Raw genomic sequence first — 26,804 nt, forward strand, 5'->3', positions numbered from 1 at the left:
CCCCCAGGATCACACTTCCCAAAAGGTAGGGGATAAACAGATCTTGGAAGTACAGGGTAACCGAAAAAAACACTCTCCAGGGCCAAAGTTTGACACAGTACCCCCTTTGGTCGTAGCCTCCAAACTGAAAGGCACCCAGGGTATCTATCAGGAGGGAGACGCACTACCTCTGATCGTACATTAGGTTCTTACCCATATACCAGAAGGTGCTTTTCCACCCGAAAGCAGTCAGTGCGCCCATAAGCGTGATGACGGTCATGTCGGCGGGAGCGAGGCCGCTCATCATCCTCACTTTCCAAATCAGAGAATTCCACCAGGTCATCATCTTTCAGAGTGCTGAAGTGACGGGTCTGTTTTCGTACTCTAGGTGTGTCAATCACCAAGTTATTCTAGGCAGAGAACAGAAAAGGAACTCTTTTCATGATATCCTCGTGGGCCAGAACTTAAGACAACCACGGATTGAAATAACCTTGAATGTGATATATTTAGATAACTAAAGAGATTATTTAGGACTTAAAACCTAACTTGCACCTTACATTAAAACCAAAACTGAGCAAGCAGCCATCCAAGGCAGGAAAATTGGTCTCTATTTGCCTGGAGCAAGAGAGGAAGAAGGAGAATCAGGAATAGGAGGATAAGGAATTGCCTCCATGAACAACTGTCTCCTTTGCCATGAGACCAAAAGGACTGGATGGTGCCCAGCTACTATCACTCAACATTTTTGATCCGTGATTCTACAGAAAATTCTGAACCAAATGGGGGGAAATGTAGAACAGAGTTTCAAATTCTCATGGACTCTAGAATTTCTGGAGCCATGGAGGGTGGATGAACCCCTCCAACTGTTGCCCTGAAATAATCTTTAAAACTTAAACCAAAAATATCCCCTGAAGTCTTCTTAAAACCAAACAACAGTTTAGCTAAACTAATAAAAAATGTCTGCCTTGGGTAGTATGCTCTTTTAAGAACTATCTATATGGGACAAAGTGACACCACCAACTCAAAGGATTAGATGGGATAGGAACAACTCAGAAAAGAAAGGTGAGAATAGTTGCACAACTCAAAGAATGTAATCAATGTCACTGAATTGTACATGTAGAAAATGGTTGCACTAGTGTATGTTATGTTGTATATACTCTCAACAACGAATTAAAAAAAAAAAAAGAACCTAAACTGACAGTTAAAACCTACACTGTCATGCAAAATAATCTACAAGGACTCAAAAAGCAAAATTAAGTGGTATATATTAGTTGCTACACCAGCATAAACCAAGGTTAGCTTCAGAAGAATCAGAGCAGCTATAAAGACTCCTGGAAACAGTTTGTCTTCTGTGACACTTCCTTCCTGAAAGAAGGGTAAGCTCACCTTGCTATTGAGTAGATCCATGTCTAGGTCAGCCTTTTTGGCCCACTTCTGCCAAAAGTTGGGGTCATCCAGAGAAATATCTGTCCTATTTTCAGAAGCAACAAAGCTTGCCTATTGAGGAACAAAGGCACAGAGTGAAACTGACCTTAATACTTCGTAAAACAATGGGAAATCAACAACTACATTTTAAAACATACTTTAATCCTAGGAATTCCTGTCTCTACCTCTGCTTTTCTAGCCTCTGGCACAGACAGAATATACCTTAGCAAAGGTAGAACCTTTTCCTTCAGACTCAATGGTGATGGTTGTAGTTCGTCTTAACAAGATCTGATCAATGTCCTCTTCACAAAACTTGGAACCTTCATCATCTTCCTCCATTATGGCCGCATAGGCTCCTTTTCTTAAGAGATCTTCAATCTCCTTCTTGGAGAATTGCTGGATCTGAATAAAACAATAGAGAGATGACAAGAATACGAAGAGAATATCTAACCACACCATAATATTTTAAGAAATAATAATTGAGAATATAAACAAGGTATTCAGATTCCACAAAGGCTCTGCAGACTAAGAGGACTCACTCCAGTAATGTTGCCATCCCGACCACTCATGGATTGAAGCACAGCCTTATCCAATCCCAACTTTAGGCTAGCCTTATCAAACATCTCTCTCTCATAGGAATTACGAGTGATGAGACGGTACACTTTTACAGCTTTGCTCTGCCCAATTCGATGACACCGTGCCTGGGCCTGGTTAAAAAAAAAAAAAAAATGGAAGGGAAGGGGAAAGTGAGAGAATATAAAATTAAGGGGGAAAAAAAAAAGGACACAAATTCATGATTCTTTCAATCTGTAAGGCAATCAGGAGATCAACTCAAAATTAAAAGAAAAAAATTCATTCAAGATGAAATTATTGTCCCATCATGCTGACCTGGGGCCAGCACACTATGCTGAGTGGCCACATCCATTTGTTTATGTCCTGTCTGTAGCTGCTGCTGTGCCAAGAACAGAGGTGAGTAGTTGCAACAGAACTTGCATGGCCTACAAAGCCTAAAATATTTACTATCTGGTCCCTTATTGAAAAAGTTTGCTAGCCCCTGATCTAGATTGCCAGCCTTCATTAAGTAAATAATTCCATAGTCTCTGAAAGACAGGTCTTTCTAAGATGTCCTGATTCTATCGAAAAAGTTCTGTACCTTCCAGGTTAGGTAGTCCTTAAGACAATGATTTCCTTTACCTGCAGGTCATTTTGAGGATTCCAATCCGAATCAAAGATGATGCATGTATCAGCAGCTGTGAGATTAATACCAAGTCCCCCAGCCCGGGTGCATAGCAGGAAGACAAAGCGGTCTGAGTCAGGCTTGCTGAAGCGATCAATAGCAGCCTGTCGAAGGTTGCCTCTAACTCGCCCATCAATACGCTCATATAAGTACCTGTATGGGAATCACAGAAGAAAAGTTCAAGTGGCTAAGAAAAGGAAGAGATCAGTAACAGCAGACTAAGGTCAATATTAGTACCCCCATATCCCTAGCTAGCCAAGACTCTTATCAGAATGTTGAGCAGAAGAATTCTAAAATACCTCTCTTATTCCAGTTCTAGGCTATACTCAACTTCAACTAAACTCAATCAGGCCCTCCAACTCCTTACATCTTAATGAGGATATAGTTAACCGTTAAGTCTACAGATGACTCTTTTCTCACCTCCTCTGGATTAGATAATCCTCTAGGATATCCAGGCAGCGTACCATCTGGGAGAAGATCAGAACCTTATGGCCACCAGCTTTAAGCTTTGGAAGTAACTTGTCAATAAGGACCAATTTGCCAGCTGAACGAACCATGGCCTGCAGGTGGAAGTCATGAGGTATAATATGGCAAGCTTCCCGAAATTCTGTTAAGATTTTTTCTTCTGCACCTGGCAAGAGAAAAAGCAAGCCTGATGTTGAGACCCAGAGAAACACACTAAGGCTGTAACTTAAATGAGATAAGGAAGCAATGGAAAATGTAACACTCTGACTTGAGATCAATACTTCTTATACACATAATTTCAGCACCAAGACATCCTAAATCATTTTCACTTGTGTTATCCAAAATGTGCCCAGTAAGATAGGCTAAGATTATCATTGGGTAAAAAATATGTAAAAATGTAGACAAGAAATAGGAAGGAACATGCAAACCACTATCACTACCCTACCTGCACTCAAAAGAAATGGCAAAATGGATTATCAGCGAGGACATTTTTCTAGGGAACAAAATTGCCTCAGTTCTTGTTCATAAAATTCTAAGTAGCAATGCCTATTTAATTTTGGAGATTATGCAGAACCACAGGAGTAGAAAGAACCAAAGAAAGATATTCCACATAAGAATTTTTCCAAAAGGAGAACCCACCCCTGAATTAGGCTGGATCAGTCGGCACATCCATTATCCCTGAGGAATATCATCAGGAAGTAAACACAGATACTTAAAAAATTCAGGAATTCTCTCACCATTGATGAGATACGGGTGGTTGCAGCATTTGCGCAACTCCATCATTGTGTTGAGTAGATTAGGCATGTTGGTATGACCTGCCCCTTTGGAAAGGAAGGAGAAATTCTTTTCCAAAATAGCCCGGTAGTATTTCTTCTGGATGTTTGTTAGTTCTACTTCAATAATAGTTTCTTGTTTGGGTGCCAGGTTTTTTTCAACGTCCTCTTTGAGTCTTCTCAGCATCATTGGCTTGAGAATGGCCTGTAGCTTTTGAACCTGTGTTCAACAGAGAGATGACGACATCGATAACATGGGAACCAACATTCTCACATTATGTAGAAACATGGAGAAATAGAATTTTCTAGTATCTAAGAAATGTAGATTTTGGATGTGCCACAGATGGTGTGGACACAAGGTATAAGGGAGGTCAAAAAAGCTCTCGACGCATATGGCAGTAGATGTCTGCTGGTATAAACTTCTACCTTTTTTGTCCTGGGTTAGTACCTCCCCAGATATACTGCCTACCTGTTCCTCTGTCTTCAGATCCCCAAAGTCCTTGAGGAACTCTGATTCTGAGGGAAACTGTGAAGGTTCCAGGAAATGAAGCAAGCTAAACAGCTCCTCCACAGTATTTTGCAATGGAGTTCCTGTGAGTAGCACTTTATGCTCCTAGAAACGGAGAAAATAAAAGAATGGTAAAACACAAAAGGATTTCTGCTTTTTTTCCCCATCAAGTATATAATCTTTAGCTTTAATTTCTTTATCTGTAAAATAATGGGAATGGACCTAATTACTGTCTTATCTTTCACTTGCTTCCTCTTTTGAGAAGAATAAAATATTTTTAAAACATCCTTTGGTGTTATTTTAAACATTGAAATAGCTTAGACATTAATGATTATAAGCAAATAAGTAAGCAGTAATTCAGATTATGTTTTTATTTTCAATTATATATGCCTCTCCACACTCAACTCCCCATAGAGAGCCTAATATGTCCCCCTCTAGGGAATGTACCTGTGCTGGATTAAATATGGCCATTAATTGTTTGTAGCTCCTCCTATCAAGGTTCACCCCTTGAATCTGGCCTTGCCTTGTGACTTGCTCTGACAAAGAGAATGTAGCAGAAGTGATACTTTGTGAGTTTCATAGCCTATTCCTCAAGAGGCCTTGCAGCTTCTGCCTTTGCCCTCTGGGAGCACTGCCCAAGACTACCATGGAAAGAAACCCAGTTTGGCCCACTAGAGGTTGAGAAACCATGTAGAAGATAATCCAGGTGCACCAGCCAGTAACCAGCACCAACTGCCAGCTGCAGTCATTAATGATCCCAAGCAAGGCCATCAGAAACACGACTCAGCAGAGCCCAGTCTAAGTTGCTTAGCTAGAGAATTATGAAAAATAATGGTTATTGTTTTAAGTCACTAAGTTCTGGGGTATTCTGTTATGCAGCATTAAAAACCAAACCCAGTGCCATTGAGTCGATTCCAACTCATAGCAACCCAATAGGACAGAGTAGAACTGCCCCATGGAGTTTCCAAGGAGCACCTGGCAGATTCGAACTGCCGACCCTTTGGCTAGCAGCCATAGCACTTAACCACTACACCACTAGGGTTTCCTATGCAGGCTTAGGTCACTAATAGCCCCACCTCTCCGCCTGGTTAAGAACCACTAAATTACAATTCCTTTCCAATTCTAAAAGGTACATGACTTTCAGGTTACCATTCCCACAGGCCATACCCACCACCCAAAAGATTCTGATTCTTTTTCCTTCTTTGCTAAATTTGAGTTATTTTAATTCAACAGATAATTCAGGTTATTTGAATTCCAGGTTTCTGCCCACAAGTCAGTGTGGAGAACTCACCAGGTCCATGTGCTTGAGACTATCAAGCAGCTTGCAATTACGGTTCTTAAGTCGATGGGCCTCATCAATGATGACACAACGCCACTCAATTTCACGAAGCTCAGGGCAGTCTGACAAAATCATCTCAAAAGTGGTGATCAGGGCATCAAATTTGTATGCGCCAGGGATGAGGCGCCCCTATGCATGAAGGCAGTAAAGTCAGAAAAGCCCGAACACGTACCTAAAGGAGGGGCTCTTCCCAATTATCCATTCTCTTTTCTATATTCAGGTAGGTGCAGGTTTAGTAGAAAATATAAACTGCATCCCACCCCCACCACCCATCTTCCTGACAGTGCCAAATCACCAAGTGTAAGATACATTGCTTCTTCAACACATTCAACTTCTTAAGAGTGACAGACCTCACGGGATGAAGCTATGCATTTTTGACCTTACTGTATAACCAGCTCATGTATCTCTGCCCTAGATCTTTTGTTAGTTAACATTCAAGTCTACAGGTGTTGGGCATAGTTGAAACATACAAGAGAAAAAGAAATATAGCCAATAAAGTACATCATACTATTAGTTGCTATCTCAAAACTGATATAAGCAAATTAATTAACAAATGTGAGAGCCACAAAATCTGATCTGAGAACACATGGCTTAGTAGAAATAAAAACTTTAAAAGAAAACTAATGGTAGAAAAATAATTCATAAAATTCAGTCTTGGTAAAAAGATTATTCTAATTTTTGTTTTCAAATTTACAGGGATAGGAACTGATCTTGGTGAAAGTTTTCAGCACACTAAAAAAGAAGAGAAAAGAAAAGGTTTAACATCACCATACAGAGAGACTTGATCAAGGAATTAAAAATGGCTAAAGGAATTTACTTTCTTGATGAAAACTCACCAATGATGCTAAAATTCTATCTAAAATGTATATATTCACAAACAAAGTCAGAATTTCCACTGAATCAAAACGTCCACTGGGTGAAAACAAGAAAATCAAAAGCCTGTACACTGCCGCACAAAAATGTCTTAAATCACAGACAGCTTTTACTCCTATGTAGGCTGTAAAATCCCAGGTACCTTGGCCCACTTTCCCTAGCATCCCTAAAATGTGCAACTCACCCGTGAATCTTTGCAGTACATTTCATACTGCTGAATCATCTGCCGGCTGGCCAGACTGCCATGGTACACAATAGTGTTCATCTCTGTCCATGTATTGAATTCACGTTCCCAGTTAGTAATTGTGGACAATGGGGCAATGACCAGGAAGGGGCCATGGATGCCCACATTATATACCTCCTGTAAGAAGGCAATGGACTGAATAGTTTTGCCCAATCCCATCTCATCAGCCAGGATGCAGTTCTGCCTGCAGATTCATTGTGGAGAAAGAAAGGCATGCTAAAAGATACCACCTTGAAAAAATCCCCAGACTGAGCTATACCTTATGGATCCACTTTTTTCCTCACCTGTTATACCAATTAAAGAGCAACCAGTTGACCCCTTCCAACTGATACTCCCGTAACTGGTTTCTGTTTTTATACTCATGTGACAGCTCCAACTTCTTCCAAGCACTTGCCTGTGGACGATTCTAAAAAATAAGAAATCTGAATAAACAGGGTGGAGACACGAGCAAAATTAGGCAAGACTTACTAGGTAATTCAAGTAGTGGAAGTAAATTCAAAAACATTATTGCGTGGATTAAACTATATCAAATGTATTTATACTCCTAAGTTCATAATGATACAAAAAAAAAAAAAATCCATTGGTTACTTCTAAAGAATGCTAGGGAACTACTTCATTATTTTGAAAACTGGCAAATAAAGGAAAAGAATAAAGCATTTATTCGCTCCTATATAATCTGTATCTCAGAGTAATCAAGTAGTAGATGAAAAGGAGTTTCTTTTATAGTAGAATCTAGCTAATAAGTAAAGAAATGATAAAACTAGAATATCATCAGTCTAAAATCCTTACGAATGGATCTAGGCAATGACCCCTAAAGGTCTGATAACATTACAAAAGACAACTAATGGAAGAACACACCACCACCTATGAAGCAGATTTACCATCCCTTCTCCTCTATCTGATGAAGCCTCTAGAAAAGGGCTAATAAAACTTTCTACAATGACAGACATGTTTTATGCCCCCCACTAGCTACAGGTAGTTACTGAGCATTTGAAATGAAGCCAGTGTGACTAAGGAACTATTAATTTAAATTTAAAGAACCATGTGGCTAGTAACTACTGCACTGAACAGCACAGGGCTAAAAAGTTTTATCAGAAAGTGCTGTACTAGATAGATCTAACAGTAAATTGGAAATACAAAGAAAAGAAAACATGTTAAAAAGTACAAAGTACCTTTTATAAATCAGTAAAATCCAGACTGTGGAAAATGCCACAGACTAAATCACCTGGTTTCTTCAAGGGAAAATTGCAAAGGAGGAAGACAGAAAGATGGAAGAGGAACTATAATTCAGAGGGACTTGAAACATATTAACCAATAATAATACATGGACCTTATTTAAATCCCGATCCAAGGAATGTTTTCAAAATTAGAAGACAATCAAAGAATGTATACACAGACTGGATAGTTGATGACATTAAGAAATTTTTAATATTTTCTCAGGTGGAATAATGGTATTATCTTTTAGAGATAACCAAAACCAAACCAAACCCATTGCCATCAAGTCAATTCCAAACTCATAGCAACCCTATAGGAAGGGAGCAGAACTGCCCCATAGGGTCTCCAAGGAGCAGCTAGTAGATTCAAACTGCTGACCTTCTGTTTAGCAGCCAAGCTCTTAACCACTGCGTTGAGATAGGCACTACAGTATTCACAGATGAAATAAAGGAGTCTGGAGTTTGCTTTACAATAACTTGGGAAAAAGGGGAACGAGTGGCTAGAGAAATACATGAAACAAGATTGGCTATGTACTGATAATTATGAAAGGTGGGTGAGTGATTAACTCGCTGCCGTCGAGTTGATTTCATGATTGATACACTGTGTATATTATACTACCTTTTCAACTTTTGTATGTTTGAAAACTTCCATAATAAAAAATTAAAAAACAAAACCTCTATGAGGAAAAAATGACTTATATTCTCTAAATGCAAATGTTACTTACCACCCTTTTGAGTTCTGGGTGCCTTGACTGGATCCGTTTAAATTCTCGAATCTTGCCCTCATCAACATCTTCTTTCAGCTCCCATGTACTATCCTCATAGGGCAAAGAGCACCATTTCACTAGGTAGTAAATTACAGGCTAGGAGAGAAGAAGCCAAAGCATTAATAAACTGATTGTACATTCTCTACTGTGGTTAAAGGGTAAGAATTTGACTACAGAATCAGATTGTAACTGTTAATGCTTCAAAGTCGCTGAAAAAGTCAGGCTGAACACACATACCCATAGGCTCACCTGCTGACGCACCACTATCTGTGGCTTCGATCATTCTCCCCAGCAACTTGTTTGTAAAATCTGTTCTAAAAGAGAAATTTCTATCCAGTAGCTTCTAGAACACTGAGCACTCAAGCATTATGCTCATCAAATAAGCAAATGTAAAAAAAAAAAAAAAAATTCTCTTCCTATATTGTGTTGAGTGTTCAATTTGGCTAAGGCCGTAGGAGTATAACACAGCTGGCATCACTGGGCTTCTGGCCTTCTGGAGCTCAGAGTGTAGATGCTGCTTCAAGAGCAACTAGATGGTGGTAAAGGGTTTCCTCGTGAGCCCCAGGGAGGGAGCTAGGAGATTAACTACAAGAAGTATCACTGAAGAGAGTAACAAAAGTGAAAAAGAAAGGCAAATGCTGAAGCTCCAAATGCAGCACTATGCTTTATGTAGGCCTTCTACTGCAAGGGAAGGGGCAGTGACCCCAGTCTCACCATTCAAAACCGTCTCTGCATTTCCATTTTTGGCTCATATAAAGCAGGATTAGACTGGGCTTAGCATAATCAAAAGGAATTTTTAATTATTAATTTACAGAATTCCCCTTAAAACAGCTGGCAAGAAGTTTGAAAAAAGAAGTGTCTCCAGAAGTCACAGATCAAGATATCCCTACAATTAATACAGCTGCTGTTTTATGTTTTTCTGTATTGCAGTGCCTCAGGTCACTCTCTAAGTAAAGCCATTTGTCCAGGTCACACATTACCAGCATCATAACGTACTTTTCCAAGGACCTTAGTACTTATTTTATTTCCACTATTATGTAATTTTAAAAGGACGATAAATTAAATTTGTTTTGCAAAGGTGGAAAATGGGTACATAGAATATTATTATCCGATATTGGGAGCACAAATTACAGTATCAGGGTACTAAAACATCTTCATCTGTCACACCAGTTGCAGAGCATATCCCCAAAGGCCCTAACCAAAAGCCAACTGATTTTGAAAGGATGACTATGGTGGTAGAGAAAATAAGACTGTCAAGGCTGAGAGCCTGAACGTGATGAGAATTTAACAGTAACATGCCTAACAGCCAGCTCATTCTCCACTTGCCTCCCACAAATGAAAAACAAACAGTAACATCCACTACAAACACACACAAAAAAACAGCACATATGTTGTCTGAGGCACGCTTGCTAGGATTTGAAGATACACTGAATTATAGTAGGCTCTGGACATCTAAGATTCCAAGTGACCTTGAAGGTTTATAAAATAGAGAAAACTTTGTAACTTTATAGAGGGAAGAATTTGACTTCAGGTCCTGTCAGGATGATGCGTGGGAGCTCAGCTCACCATGCAGCACTGCCATCTTAACAAGGTTCTGTTGTTCTCTACTGGTCCACTGTGTAAGAAGGAACTTTCAGAAGTGATAGAAACTCTATATAAAATATGGCCCTGTCTGTAAAAGTTAACCAACAACTACTACTTGAAGTAAAAAGTTTTAAGAATGGTGGCTCATAACCTAAATATAAGTTTGAAGTAAATTTAAAAGAGAAAATGTTGCATTCACTGGTGGTTTAGACCTGTGACAGTGCTCTGTTTAGAAAAATTTAGAAAGTGAATTGTGAAACTGTATCAGCAAGTGTTTTACCGTATACAAAAACCTGCTCCCCAGTCAAGCTGTTCAGGAGAACTCCCTGGAGATCAACTTAAAAATACAGAACTTTGGATCTCACCTTAGGCCTACTGAATTTGAATCTGCGGGAGTGAGGCCTCAAAATCTGTTAAAAGTACAGATTCAAAAGCAGCACATCTGCTTTAATGACAACTGAAAAGACATTTAACTGACGAGTTCAGGAAATACCCAATTCTCAGCAAGATGTGGAGAATGCTAGGAGCCTGTACAAATGATTTACTCATAAATATATTTAGAGATTTGTGAAGTTTCCCTTTCCCCTGCCCACCTTCAACTGAATACCAAGGGTCTCCCATATAAAACTGGGAGAAAACGAAACCAAGTAAGTTTTCAGTACGTATATAGCTCCATGATGTCTGACTTTATGGGAATCTTTCCTTTTAGCCTCTCACCCTATTCCCTTTCCTTCCCAATATCATTCTACGGATCCCTCAGAAAAGTTCAAAAATATCTTTTCGGTTCCAGAGATTTTTCAGCCATACCTGAAAAATAAAGTATGGACAAGCAGACCAGCAGAATTCCCTCCTATTCTTCCAACGTCCCAACTCACCTCCCCGTTGTCCTTGTCAATACTGTGAGACTCGTCCAATATCCTATCCACTTCTACATAGTCTGGATTAAAGGGCTCCTCATCCTAAATGAGTCAAGAAACCAAACAATTAGTCCAAAAGATCACTGTCCAGTATACCTGCCCGCCATCCCACCTTTAGCTGATGACCCAACTTCACAATTTATTATGAAAACAGAAGTTATCCGGAGTTCCCATTTTCCTAACATCAAATCCTACAAACTTACCTGGGTTTGCACCCATCTTCTTACCTGTTACCAAAGAGAAAGTGTCTCTTCACCCTAACAGAGAGCATTCTCTCCACATGTGCTCTGGATTCCAACTCTTGTCACCTTCTGAGGAATCCTTTTCTACTGGACCAGTCCCATAAGCACACAAATATGCTCTACTATTACACATCTGCATCCCTCTGTAACTCTCTGCTCTGCTTCACATCCAAACTTTCCCAAGAGTTTCAAACACAAGCTATTTCCATTTCATCAACTCCCTTTCACTCATCCATTCATTCCAATCTGCCTTCCATTCCAATCTGTACATTTCCATCACACAACTAAAACTACTATTCTCAAGGTCACTAATGATCTCTAAATTGCTGAACACAATGAACACATTTCTGTACTCATCTTACTCTACCTCTAAATAACATTCAACAATTCATCACTCCCTCCTTAAAGCACTCCCTTCCCTTGGCTTTCTGAGACGCCATATTCTCTTGGTCCTCTCACACTCCTTTTACAGTTCGTTTTTAGTTTTGGCCAATTCTTCTCAATCACCACCACTGGCTCTTTTTCTTCTAAGTCAATGGTATCCAGCTTTGGGTGGCAACTCTAGATAAAGGACCCAAGGCTCCAAAGACACCTCAAAGGAACCTTGGAAAAAAACTCTTCCTCCTTAAAACATTCCTTTCTCTGGGTTTCTGTAATATTTCTTTTTCCTAATCTCTGTCCTACTACACTGGTATATACTTCTTCTCTGTGTCTTTCGCCAACTCCTTTTCCTCCACCTGAACTCTGAATTGGGGGGAATTCCTCAAGGCTTTGTCCAAGGCTCACACCCACTCTCTTTTTATCCTTTCTCCCCAGGTGACTTTATTCATTCTTAAGGCTTTAATAACTATTTACATACTAATAAATTCCAGTCTGAACAATACAGATTTAAAAACTTACCGTGCTTACCACACATTTGTTAAGGAATTTTAAACTTAACATGACCCAAACCAAATTCTTGATTTCCCTCAAATCAGTTGCTTCCAAAATCTTCCACAATTCAATAAATGATCCCACCTCTACCCATCTGCTAAGACCAGAAACCCTTCTACCCAAGCTGTCAACCCAAGCCATCTATCCTACATCAAAATAAATTCTAAATCCATCCATTCTCTCGATCCACTAAAACCACCCTAGTTTAAGCCACAATAATCTCTCATCTAGAAAACTCCAACTGCCTCCTTACTGGTCACTCTATTTGTATGCTTGCTCTTCTCTAATCCATTCTCCAAAATCTAGATGATCTTTTAAATATAAAAATTGGAATACGTCTCTGGCCTGTTTTAAATAGTTTAATGGCTTCCCTTTGCATTTATAGGAAAAACCAAACTGTTTAAAGGGCCTGAGGGTCTGCTTACCTAATTTTCCGCCTCATCTTGGACTATTCTCTATCATGTTATACATCAGTTGCACTGCTTTCTTTCAGTTCCACATCCTGTCAGGGCCTTCACATATGGTACTCTCCATGCCATGAACAAGTAAATATTATTTACTTGTGTTCTTGGCCTTGCTAACTCTTATTCATAATTCAGTTCTCAGGAGAAATGATACTTGTCAGAGAAGCCTTTCCTAACCATCCAACATAAAGTAGGTATTTCTGATTTTCTTTTTTGTCATCTTGTTCTTTTTCCTTGTCAACACTTACAACAATTTTAATTTTTAAAATATCTGTTTCTTCTCAATTAGACAATGAACTACATGAGAAGTGACCAGGTCTGTTCTGTTTACCACAATACTTAGCACAGGATAAATGATGAATAAATGACTGACTGACTTGGTTAAATGGCCTACCTGTAAAGGCAGATTTAATTGGCATATGAGTTAGTTAGTAGAGCTCAGCTTGATGGCCAGAAATTATACATGTAATCGCAGGTGGGATGGAATTAGTTTCATTGTACATTTCCAAAATTAGACTTTAAAACAACATGAACAAAAAATGCAAACCAATTATTATTCTCATATAAAAAGAAACTAGAAAACCTACATGGTCCTACTTGCCCTCTCCAGGTGGAAAATAATTCATTTACTGGCAAATCTGGTGGCATAGGTTAACTTTATAAGGTGTATTTAGCCAGAACTGTTATTTGCTAAAACTTCAAATTAGTCCTTTTCTCACTGTTACTTTTTCTCCTTCAGCTCTAATAAACTTTAAAAAATAATCCTTCTCCTCAAAGTTGTTATGGATTGAATAGTGTACACCAAAAATACGTGTTGTAAATCCTAACCTCTACACCTTCGGTTATAATCCCGTTTCGGAATGGGTTGTCTTTGTAACGTTAATAAGATAGGATTAGTGTAGGGTGTGTCTTGAGTCAATCTCTTTTGAGATATAAAAGAGATTAAACAAGCAAGCAAAGAAGAGAGATGGGGTAAGATGGATATCAAGACACATGGAGATCTCCAAGGAACCAGGAAGCAGAAGCTGAAGGGACAAGGAACTTCCTTCAGAGGTGACAGAGAGAGAAAACTGTCTCCTTGAGCTGGGGCTCTGAATTTGGACTTCTAGCCTCCTAAACTGTGAGAAAATTAATTTCCATTTGTTCAAGCCATCCACTTATGGTATTTCTGTTATAGCACTAGATAACTAAGATAGAATTTGTTACTGACAGTTAGATGTTGCTTTAACAAATACGTACAATGTAGAAATGGTTTTGGAATCAGGTAAGGGGTAGGGGCTGGGAGAATTTTAAAGTGCCTAATATTGCTGAAGATAATTCAAAAATGATTGCAGCAATACATCAATGAGGAACTGCCAGAAACTCAAGCCAAATTCAGGAGAGGATGTGGAATGAAGGATATCACTGTTGATGTCAGATGGATCTTGGCTGAAAGCAGAGAATACCAGAAAGATGTTTACCTTTGTTTTACTGACTATGCAAAGGCATTCAACTGTGCGGATCATAACAAGTTATGGATAACATTGTGAAGAACAGGAATCCCAGAACACTTAATCGTTCATTCTCAAACCTGTATATAGGCCAAAGAGATGATGAATGGTTTACGGTCAGAAAAAGTACGCGTCAGGGTTGCATCCTTTCACCATACTTATTCAATATGTATGCTAAGCAAATAATCCCAGAATCTGGGCTATATGAAGGAGAATGTGGCAACAGGGTTGGAGGAAGACTCATTAACAACCTATAATATGCAGATGACAAAACCTTGCTTGCTGAAAATGAAGAGGGCTTGAAGAACTTACTGATGAAGATCAAAGACTACAGCCTTCAGTACGGATTACGCCTCAACGTAAAGAAAACAAAAATCCTACAACTGGACCAATAAGCAACATCATGATAAATGAAGAAAATATTGAAGTTGTCAAGGGTTTCATTTTACTTAGATCTACAATCAACACCCATGGAAGCAGCAGTCAAGAAATGAAATGATGTATTGCATTGGGCAAATCTGCTACAAAAGATCTCTTTCAAGTGTTAAAAAAGCCAAGATGTCACTTTAAGGACTAAGGTACGCCTGACCCAAGCCATGGTATTTTCAATCACCTCATATGCATGCAAAAGCTGGACAATGAGTAAGGAAGAACAAAGAAGAATTCATGCCTTTTAATTAATGGTGTTGGCAGAAGACTACTGAATACACCATGGACTGCCAGAAGAATGAAGGAATCTGTCTTGGAAGAAGTACGGCTGGAATGTTCCTTAGAAGCAAGAATGGCAAGACTTCGTCTTCTGTCCTTTGGGCATGTTATCAGGGGGGATCAGTCCCTGAAGAAGGACATCATGCTTGGTAAAGCAGAGGGTCATCAAAAAAGAAGACTCTCAATGAGAGGGACTGACACAGTGGCTGCAACAATAAGCTCAAACATAGCCAATGATTGTGAGGATGTCGTAGGGCGGGGCAGTGTTTCGTTCTGTTGTCACTCAGTCAGAACCAACTTGACAACACTTAACAACAACAATAGTAAGATCCTAGACTGCCCTGAAAAGAATGTTGGTAGTATGGATGTCAAAGGCATTTCCACTCAGAGCTCAGAAGGAAGTGAGGTGAGCTACGGAGAAAGTATCATCTTAGAGAATATATACAGCACCGCTAGAAATGTGCTTCTGGTGAGGCTTTACAAGAAAATGATGAACATGTACGTAACTGGACAATGGAGGAAGGGCAATGCTTTTTTATACTGTAGCGTAAGAACTTGTCTCAATTATGTTCATATGTGTGGTGGAAGGTAGAACTTGTAAGTGATGAACTTGGATATCTGGCTGAGGAGATTTCTAAGCAAGATCTTAAAGGGGCCATGTGATTTCTCCTTACTAGTTTTTATAGTAAAATGTGAGAGGTACTTAAAAATGAACTGTGTGAATTGAAAACAAAACTTAAAAATTTAAAAATTCTGTTGTAGAAACCAAGGACTTGTGTCCTATAATGTTCACCAAGGACATGGCTGCATGGGCTTTTGTTAAAGAGATTAAGCCTGTGACTGATGGATCTAACCAACTACCACAGCAGAAAACCCACCAGCTTAGACTGAAGGAAGCAGAGAAAGAACGAAAGAACGCTGTCTGCCTCTTGGAATTCTACAGGCTGAAAACAAGCCAAAAGGGCTGCAGCTATTGTCTTCTAAGAAAAGAAAAAAAACCATCCCTGGAGCAGCTCTGAGATCAGCAGAACTGTTGGAAAGAGCATGTGAAGAAGGGCTGCCTTGATTTTAAAGGGTGGAACCACTGCCTGCTGGGTTTCAAAGGGTGAGACCATGGCCTCCCAGGTTTCAAAGACACAGATCTTCACCAACTCAGTTTTGGAGTGTGGGGCTGCCATTCACCAGTGCCAGGGGGATGGTACTGCTGCCCAAAGCTGAAGGGGCAGGACTGCTGTGCCCAAGGGGCAGAACAGGGACCTGCTGGGGCAGATGGACTAGGAGAATGGAGCTACCTAAAGCCAAGGGGGCAGAGTTGCTACCACAGTGGGCCTGGAAGGTGGAGCTGAAGCCCAGGGCTGAGGGGTCTTTACTTGGAATCCAGAGGGCATGGCCAATACCCAGAGTCTAGAGGGCAGAGCCGTTGCCCAGGTGGTTCCAAAGGATGGAGGATTACTTTCAAGCTTCGAGAGCTAATGTAAATTGTTCTGCTGGGTTTTGGAATTGCTTGGTGCCCCTTATCCCTTCTTTCACTCCAATTTCTCCCATTTGTAATGGAAATGTCTACTGTTGTGCCTGTTCCACCACTGTACTCTGGAAACAGATAACTTGTAGTCTAGATTTCAGAGGTTCACAGGTGAAGAGGAATTTCGCCCAAGGATGGAATACACCTGAAGTCTCACCCGTACTTGAATTTAGATGATTCAGAAGATTTTGGACTTGGAGTTGATTTAAGACTTCTGGGATGATGTGATAGGGTAAATGTGTTTTGCACGTGGGGAAAGACACAAATTTTGGGGGCCAAAGGGTAGAATGTTATAGATTGAATTGTATCCCCCCCAAAATATTTGTTGTAAATCGTAACCTCTATGTCTGTGGTTACAATCTCATTTGAGAATGGGTTGTCTTTGTAATGTTAATGAGGCAGGATTAGTGTAGGGTGCATCTTGAGTCAATCCCGTTTGAGATATAAAAGAGATTAAAGAAGCAAGCAGAGAAGAGAGATGGGGTAAGATGGGTGCCAAGACACATGGAGATCTCCAAGGAACCAGGAAGCAGAAGCTGAAGAGACAAGGACCTTCCTCCAGAGCCAAAAGAGACAGAAAGCCTTCCTCACAAGCCGGCGTCCTGAATTTGGACTTCTAGCCTACTAAACTGTGAGAAAATAAATTTGTTTGTTAAAGCCATCCACTTGTGGTATTTCTCTTATAGCGGCATTAGATAACTTAGACAAAATACTTTATATGATATATAGAACAAAGATGAGCAATCCCAGAGTTTGCCAAAGTGATATGTGCACAAAACCTTCAAAGTAAAATGAGAAACTAAAATAAGGCTCAAGAGACCCTTACACATGCTCATTGTTTAACCAGTAGTTAACACTGGATATAGGAGCACCAGTCACAGTGGTTAAGCTCTCAGTTAACTGAAAGGTCAGCTGTTTGAACCTACTAGTCACTCTGTGGAAGAAAGACATGGCAGTCTGCTTTCTAAAGATTACAGCCTTGGAAACCCTATGGGGTAGTTGTGGGTCACTATGAGTCAGAATCGACTCAACAGCAACGGGTAACATTGGATATGGGAAATTAAACTTCATTATCACTATTTCTAGTGATAATGGATTAGAAATTTTGAGAAAATAAACATTCACTTATTGACATGGTTATTTATGTCTCTGGACACCATCAACAGCTAAAGATCGACAATGGAGGGAGGCGAATGCCTCAATTCAACTAGAGGTTGGTTCATCATCCGTTTTGAAAATAATTCATGCATATTGAGCAAGTCAATTTCAAAATGCCCTGTAATTTATAAAAGAACCACATTTAAACCTGGGAAAAGCATGGGACAAATAAATAAGTGAAGTCCAATGATCAAAATCAAAGCCTTGTACCCACATATAAAAATAAACTATGTGTTTTGAAGAATCAAAGCTGACAATCTCAGTGATTTTTGCTTCTACGAAAGAAATAATAGGTAATACCTATTCCTAATTACCTCATGGAAGAAGTGTCTCATCTGAGCCATTTTGGTTTTGAAGCGCTTTAGTTTTTGATGGATCCTCTTATCCTTCTCTAGCTGGGAGATAGTAGCCCATTCACAGTGTAGGTAGGAGCTGAAGGGGATGGAAATAGCCAGTTATGAAGTGAGAAAGGGGGAAATGGCAGGCTAGTGTTTGAGATTTTGGGATTAGCCAGAAGCAGACAGTGCTTAGTCCAGCCGCCAGTGCTTCTTAAATTTTAATTTGCACACAGATTACCTGGTCTGGGGTGGGCCTAATTAAGAGTTCAATCTCTAACAAGCATACAAATGATGCTGTTTGTGCTGGTCCAAAGACTACACTACGAATAGGAAAGTCTTAAAGCTAGAGTAAGGAACAGAGTTCACAAAGGATTTCATCAGGAACCACACTCACCCCACCTTCCTGCAGGGTAATCGTATAAGTCATGTCAATTCCTGAACAGCCAATTTCCCCACTAAAAACAGCAGTTTGGGCTAAGATATTAAATAAAAAAGGGACACCTTCCCACCCAATGGAGTCTGGGGTGAAAAGCTTTTTGCACAGATCACATACTAGTTCTTGTACTTGACAAAGAATTCTTCTGCTTCAGTATACTGTCCTGAAGGAAGCTGAGAAGAAAGAAACAAATCACAGTCACTAATCCCTTATTTGTCAAAAAAAGAACCTTCAATTTTAATCACACAAGGCTGAATTTCATATCTAGTATTCCCTGAAGATATTATTTCCTGAGGAGTTAAAGAACTCATCTGGTAGTTTAGTACTAGGGGATCTGATAGTGAAAATAAACCTTTATCCAGTCTAAACAGATAGATGATGAGAGAAGAGGCAATATGAATGTTTCTATTTTCTAGCTAACTTTCCTTCACCATCTCTTATAGTGACACCCTAGCAATAAATCCTAACATCCAAAGGTACTCATTAAATAAGGCCTCGAAATGTAGCATTATAGGCTAATATATATCAAAGATAGAGGCCTCACCTCCTTCTTCACAACCCTCATAGAAAGCACTTTGTCTACAATGGCTGCATCTTCTTCACTGGGATTCTCCTACAGGAAAAGATACAGTCAATCAACAGATGATTGTGAGCATCAGGACAAACCTCTCCAACTGCTTACATCCCCACTTACTACAAAGAACTGCATGGAAGGCAGAGTCTCGCCATCCGGTTCCTGCACTGGTTCTGGGAGGATAGGCTCAGGTTTTATTGGACCAGTTACATCCACCTCTTCTTCTTCTTCATCATCTGTGATCTTTATATCCAGATCCTCTGTATATTTTTTTCGCTTTACTTGGCGATTGGAGCGTCTCTTCTGTAGGGGCAAAAAAAGGTTAAAATAACTGCTTAGGTCTCCCAAAGAGAAAACTTGGTCAGCGTTTCCAAGCAAATCGTTTATTTTCTCCCCATCTTGCAAAGAACTGCTGAGCCCTATATCTTATACAATGATGTGTCTAAACGAAATGACAACCTTTAAAAAACGTTCACCACCTTTGATTTAGTAATATTACCTCTACAAAGATTGACCCACAATGGGGTTAATGCCAACGTTATTTATAATAGAGGCAAAACTAGAATCTAGCTAAATAAATAACAACAGAAGAATTAAATTATGGCTCAGAAATAGTAAAACACATAATTTTAAAAATTCACAGCATTTTGAATAAAATTAGGAAAATGCTTTCTATTCTTTAAGAGAAGTACTCAGAAACATGGGACATGGTCTTAATGATGTAAAAAGAAAAAGCACACAGGCAAAGCCACATACACGCATGCACACACAGGAAAAAATCCTGGAAGGAACTATATCAAAATCTTAATAATGGGTTACAGAACTAATATGGGCACTTTGTCTTCTCTATACTTCCAAATTTTTCTAATAAGAATGCATTAATTATATATAAAAAATTATGCAAAAATTCAGGCACATTATTACTATATATATCTCTATTATTAAAACTATTTGCCTATAGTCAAATACTTAGATTTTACTCCAAAAGTCCCATGGGAAAAAAAAAAAAATCAAACAACGAGCTTATTAAACATATTTGCCAAACCAAGTAAGTTACTCTACTACTGAACACATACTAATTTGCTTAAGTGCTTTATCAAAGGTGAGGAATGTACCTGACAGAAAACTGAACTAGAGGCACAAAGCTCTGGGAAATTGAAACAGGGTTCTCAGCCTGCAGAGTGCAACACACTGACCATCAGGAGAAAACCTCAAGTGCAAAGGTGCAAGGATACTTTGTTTCTAATTTTGTTTTTGTGTTTATTTATTTTTTTTAGTTCTACAGTGTTTTGTTTTAATAAATGGACACGTACTATATGTATTGTTTTGCAGCTTACTTTTTTTTAATTAACACTATTTCTCATAGGAAGTTTTCCATATCAGGATATTAGAGAGCCACCTGATTCTTTTAAGTGGTTGAGTAAAACATTTTTTAACTAAGTAACTCTTGCAGCTCATCATAAAAACTGGGAAGGCAGGAGAGCTAAAATTATTTTTCAATCATAACTGTATCCATGGAAAACCCAAAAGAATCCAATGAGTGTTATTAAAGGAACTATTGAAATAGGGTAAAATTGTTTGGTATAAAATTAATTTTTGAAAATCGATACCATTCCTATCCAGTCAGCCAGAAAATATAATGAAAGATACAATTTATGAAGAAACAATTATCTAAGGGATTAAATTTAATAAGAAATATCTAAAATCTACTTAAAATACTATGTGGTTGGTTGTCATCGAGTCAGCCCTCAATTCATGACAACCTTATGGACAAGGGACCAAATGCTGCCTGGTCCTGAGGTATTCCCCACTATCTGACCGTTTTGATCCATAGGGTTTTCACTGGCGGATTTTTGGAAGTAGATGGCCAGTCCTTTTTTCCTAGTCTCTCTTAGTCTGGAAGCTCTGCTGAAATCTGTTCAGTATCAAAGCAACACACAGGCCTCCACTCACAGATGGATGGTGGCTGCACACAAGGAGCATTGGCTAGGAAGCAAACCCAGGCCTCCTGCATGGAAGGTGAGAAATCTACCACTGAACCACCACTTTGCAACACTACAGGAAGACACAAAGATGAATAAATGGTAAAACACACTGTTCTGGAATAGTAAGACTTGATTCTCTCTAATTACATAGATTTGATAAAACAACATTTTTTTTTTTTAAAAAAAAGATACGCTGATTCTAAAATTCAAACAGAGAAATAAACATCTAAGAATAATCAGGAAAAATCTGAAAAAAGTACACTGGGCCTTACCAGATATGAAGAACAATTTAAAGCTATACAAATTAACACAGCTTGGTACCTCACTAAGAAATATACAGGTCAATGAAATAGTGTCCAAATATAGGCTAAAATACTTATGTGGATTTAGAACATGATAAAAATAGCACCTCTAATCAGTGAGGAAAAGGTGGACTATTCTATAAGTGGGATTGGAAACAACTAGCTACCCATCCAGGGAATAAAAAAGAAAAAAAATTTTTTTTAAAGGATCAAAGATTTAAATGTAAGAAAAAGTCACCATAAAATTTCTAGAAGAAAATATGGAAGAATTTTTTATAATCCTGGATGAGGGAAGGTCTTTCTAAGCAAGATGTAAAATCCCAGAAACCTTAAAACTGACTGACCAATTTGACTATGTAAAAAAATTTAAATGCATAATAAAATCCATCATAGGCAAAGGTAAGAAAAAAACTAAACTGAGAGAAAAAGTCACAATACATTTCCTAACTGTGAAGAGTTCTTTTGAATAATTAAGAAACTAAGATTAAGACTCCAACAGAAACATGGGCAAATGACATGAATACAGTCCACAAAAAAAAAAAAAAAAACACAAATATCTTTTAAATGTAAAAAGTTGCTCACACTTACTCATAATAAAATAATTACAACTAGTCAAATTTTTGAAAGATGAATTCATATATTGTTGGTGAGAGTACATATGAGCACAACTTCCACAGAGGAAAATTTGATACTACCCTTTAATGACCCAGCAATTCCACTTCAAAAACATTATCCTGTAAGTAAGCTTGCACATGTGCACAAATCCCTATAGCACTGCTGTGGTAGAAGACTAAAGAAAATCTGCATGCCCATCAATAGGGGATTGATTAAACAAATTATGGTTAGCCTAACAATGAAATATTATAGAACTATTTAAACAGAATGGGGTAGACTGACACCAGTAAATGTTGGGGAAGATGGGGAACAACTGGAACTCTCACGTTACTGGTAAAAAATGAAAAACACCCAGTGCTGTCAAGCCGATTCTGACTCATAGCAACCCTATATGTTACTGGTAGGAGCGTAAAATGATACATTCACTTTGGAGAACTGGCAGATTCTTACAAAGTTCAAAACATAACCACCATCTTGCTGTTGTTAGGTGCCACTAAGTCAGTTCCTACTCACAGGGACCCTATGTGCAACAGAATGAAATACTGCCCAATCCTGAGCTATCCTCACAATTGTTGCTATGTCTAAGTTCTTTGTTGCAGCCACTGTGTCAATCCATCTCATTGCAGGTATTCCTCTTTTTCAATAACCCTCTACCTTATCAAGCGTGATGTCCTTCTCCAGAGACCCTAAAATCTATCAATTGTACTCCTGGGACTTTAGCCATAAGAAATGAAAACATAGGTCCACAAAAGATCTGTACTAAGGATGTTCAAAGTGACCTTGTTCATAATAACCCCAAACTGGAAACAACTCAAATGTTCATTAACAGGAGAACAAATTATTGTATATCCATAAAATAAACTATTACTCAAGAAAAAAAAGAATGACTAATACATTCAACATGCATGAATCTTAAAACCATTAGGCTGAAAAAAGTGCGACTGAAGAGTACATACTGTATGATTCCATTTACCTGAAGTTTAAGAACAGGCAAAGTTAACCTATGGTTACAGAAATCAGAACAGTGGTTGCCTATGTGGTGAGGGGGTTGACTGACTGGAAGAGGGTAGAAGAGAACTTCCTGGGGTAAAGGAAATGTTCTGTATCTTGAATGGGATGGTGGTTACATGGATGTATACAACAGTCAAATCTCATCAAATTATACAAATAAGATCTGTGTATATTTCACCAGTGTCATAGATTGAATTGTGTCCCTAAAAATACTGGTCATCTTAGCTAGGTCATGATTCCCTTATATGATTGTCTACCATTTTATCTTCCTGAGGTGATTTCCCTATATGTTATAAATCCTACCACTATGATGTAATAAGATGGATTAACGGCAGTTATACGAACCTCATACCATCAAGAAAGCAGTGCCGGGAGCAGAGCACATCCTTTGGACCTGAAGTTCCTGTGCTGAGATGCTCCCAGACCGAGGGGAGACTGATGACAAGGGCCTTCCTCCAGAGCCAAGAGAGAGAAAAAGCCTTCCCCTAGAGCTGGTGCCTGAATTCAGACTTCTAACCCACTGGACTGTGAGAGAATAAACTTCTCTTTGTTAAAGCCATTTGTTACAGCAGCACTAGATGACTAAGACAACCAGTATATTTTATCTCATTTAAGTCTGGGAGGATACATAAACTACTGATAATTTCTTCTAGAGAGGGATTAGGAGAGATTTCCTACCTTTTACTTTATGTATTTCTGTATTATTTGAGTTTTATTACATCCAGCATATAGTATTGTTATAAAATATATTTTAAAAATTTAAGAAACACTAAAAAAATTGTTTTGATTTACTTTAAAATAATCCAGAGGGATGAAGGACTGGAGTGGAATGAGGGATGAATGGCTATTTGTTGGCAAATATTAGAGTGGAGTAAGGAGAACATGGGACTTCATTAAATAATCTCTACTTTTGTCTACGTTTGAAAATTTTCACAATAAAAAAGAAGGGAGAAAAGAGTAGGCTAGAATATGCCTTTTTCTGGTAAAGAACAATCACTAAGATGTATCATCAGGGACGAAAAACACCACAGCACAGAAGAGTAGGTATACAATGCTAATGTTTAGTGAAAGTAGAAACAGAGGGCTCATACATGTAACGAATATTTCTGGAAGGATACACAAAAAAATGGCAACAGACATTACTTCTGGGGAAGAGAATTAGAGGTGTGTGAGGTTGGGGTCTAGGATGGGAGACTTTTGCAATTTTTTTGCACTGTTGTAATTTTTTTTTTACTAAAAAATAAAATGGTAAATGGTAAAAGGGTTTTCAAAAGTTTCACACAGTTCCAAAGGATAAAAATTCAAAGTACAATTATCATGACCCACCCACCCATCCTTCAACTTCTTTCCTCTAAGGTACACATTCTTAACAATTCCTCATGTATCCTTTCAGAAACATGAAAACAAAAAACTGATGCATAAACACATACCACACACACACTTTAAGAGCTATAAAGAGATATATACACTATTCTGTATCTTACTTTTTTCTTTTAATAGGGAGAACTTTCCATATCGTCACACTCCAATCTACTTCATTGTTTTTAATCGCCATGTAGTATTTCACTGCATGGACTTTCACGATTAATTTAATCATTTCTCCACCAATGGACATTTAAGTTATTTTGCAGTTTTTGCTACTGCAAACATTGTTGCAATACATCACTTCATACTTTTAGAATGTATCCATAAGGCAATTTCCTTGGTGCAGAATCACTGGGTCAAAAAGCATTAGCACAGAAATTTGCTCGATATTGAAACACTGACTTGTCAAAAAGACCGTCCCAATTAACACTCACCAAATATGTGTGAGGGGCCTTAACTTCATTGTCAACACTGGCAATGAAATTTTACCCATCTCTATATATTTCTTATATTCTAAAAATTGCCTTCAGTTTGTTTTTTCTTTAGCAAATAGTTTGTTTAGCTCTATTTTATTTATTTAAGATATATATAACTCTTACTATGCACTCTTACCATGAGCTAAGCACTGTTATATGTGCTTCACAAATGTTTACATTTAAACCTCATAACAGCCCTATTTGGTAGATTATCTGCATGTTAGAGATGAGAAAACTGAGTCGCTAAGGGGTTAAGTAACTTGCCCAAAGTGACAATGCCAGTGAGTGGCAGAGGTAAGACAGAACCCTGTCAACTGGCTCCAGAGTTTATGCTCTTAACCATTATGCTGTTTATGAAATCTTTTTGTTACACCATTGAATGTATAATTTTTATAGTCAATTCTATCCATCTCTTTCCCTTTATCGTTTTGAATTTTAATATCCTCCTTAGAAAGATCCATTCACTTGATGATTATAAAAGAATTTATCCATGTTTTACAGAAAGTTTATAATTTCATTTTTTACATTTAGCCCTTCAATTAAACTGAAATTTGTTTCTGTTTAAGAAGTGAGGCAAGAAATCCAGTTTTTCATTTTCGTTAATGAGATTGCCAGTTGTCCTAACATAATTTATTGGATAATCCCCCTTCTCTCCACTGATCTGAGATAGAATTTTAATCATGACTAGTGTATTTCTAGATGCTATTCTTTTTTACTAATCTGATATTTCTTCTTCAGTTCTAAACTTTTAGTAATTATTGATTCATAACATACTCTTTTTTAAGTCTGATTTTTGCCTCATTTTGCTTTTCAAAAACTTCTTAACTATTCTTCCATGTTAATTTCCCCAAGAATAACCCAAGTATTATTTTGTCAGTGTATTGAATGTATATGAAGAAAGAGGGGAGGCATCTGTAAACATGAATAAGTAGAGAGACACTGAAAAACAAGCAAACAAAACCCACTGCTGTCAAGTTGATTCCGACTCATAGCCACCCTAAAGGATGGAGAACTGTCTCATACGGTTTCCAAGGAGTGGCCGGTAGATTCAAACTGGAAACCTTTTGGTTAGCAGCCATGGCTCTTAACCGCTACGCCATCAGGGCTCCAGAGAGACACTTAAGGTTCATTTAATCCAAACTCCCACTTACAGATGAGGAGTTCAGGCCCAGCAAAGTTAAGTGAATTTGCCAGGCCCACAGAGCTACTTAAGCAGTACCATGGGTCTCCTGAATCTTAATACCAGGATCTTTCTATGTTTGAAAGTTCAGTCAAAAATGGTACCGTAAGGCGACAAATCAGAGATAGGGGACTAAAATTCTTCTGGTCTGTATTCTTTTGTTCTCTTCCAATATCTCACATCTTCACAAGGTAGAAAAAACTTTGTGTCTAAACACCCCAGTTCACAGAGCCAGAACCCTGAAGTGGAGAAAGGGTACAGACATAACCATAACAGCAATGACACGTTTGTTTGATGTTTGTTCAGTTTCTGAAGCACTGGGATTTCGGAAAATAAATATTGTTATTTTTATAGTAATATGCTTTTTGCCTAAAAGACAAAAATTTAAAAGATGTTGGCCAGGTCTTTTTACCTTTTAGTCCTATCTCTGGTTTACAACTATAGAAACGTGCACAGACTTACAGTCTCTATTCCTGGTTTGCCCGCTATAGTTGAACATGACTTTCTTAAGTTCTTCAGGGATCCTTTTACCTGAATGCTACTTTCTTCATCTTCCCGGGGCGATTGTGCAGGCATGACTTCCACATCTGAATTATCAGATGAGGTATTACGCTTTCTCTTCTTACCCACCACAGGAGTAATGGTGCTAAAAAGGAAAAACCAAACTCATTTTCAGTGAGGAC

General features: G+C 38.5%; 1 protein-coding gene across 10 annotated transcripts in view; it reads right to left on the reverse strand.

Annotated features, from left to right (window-relative positions):
• The window catches only part of CHD8 (chromodomain helicase DNA binding protein 8), a 63,566-nt gene that overhangs the window by 11,630 nt on the left and 25,132 nt on the right, over positions 1-26,804 (reverse strand). For all 10 annotated transcript variants that reach the window (XM_023540628.2, XM_010600983.3, XM_003421609.4 and 7 more), the window contains 18 exons: positions 26,653-26,767; positions 19,308-19,490; positions 19,158-19,226; positions 18,731-18,786; positions 18,154-18,271; positions 11,281-11,364; positions 8,780-8,917; positions 7,125-7,246; positions 6,781-7,024; positions 5,676-5,852; positions 4,346-4,489; positions 3,841-4,096; positions 3,059-3,269; positions 2,596-2,791; positions 1,941-2,108; positions 1,624-1,803; positions 1,363-1,473; positions 193-389 (listed from right to left, as the gene is read on the reverse strand). In XM_023540628.2, coding sequence (XP_023396396.1) covers positions 193-389; positions 1,363-1,473; positions 1,624-1,803; positions 1,941-2,108; positions 2,596-2,791; positions 3,059-3,269; positions 3,841-4,096; positions 4,346-4,489; positions 5,676-5,852; positions 6,781-7,024; positions 7,125-7,246; positions 8,780-8,917; positions 11,281-11,364; positions 18,154-18,271; positions 18,731-18,786; positions 19,158-19,226; positions 19,308-19,490; positions 26,653-26,767 — 2,769 coding nt within the window. The remainder of the gene's footprint in view (positions 1-192; positions 390-1,362; positions 1,474-1,623; positions 1,804-1,940; positions 2,109-2,595; positions 2,792-3,058; positions 3,270-3,840; positions 4,097-4,345; positions 4,490-5,675; positions 5,853-6,780; positions 7,025-7,124; positions 7,247-8,779; positions 8,918-11,280; positions 11,365-18,153; positions 18,272-18,730; positions 18,787-19,157; positions 19,227-19,307; positions 19,491-26,652; positions 26,768-26,804) is intronic.

Source organism: Loxodonta africana, chromosome 10 (genome assembly GCF_030014295.1).
Source record: "Loxodonta africana isolate mLoxAfr1 chromosome 10, mLoxAfr1.hap2, whole genome shotgun sequence".
NCBI classification, from domain to species: domain Eukaryota; kingdom Metazoa; phylum Chordata; class Mammalia; order Proboscidea; family Elephantidae; genus Loxodonta; species Loxodonta africana.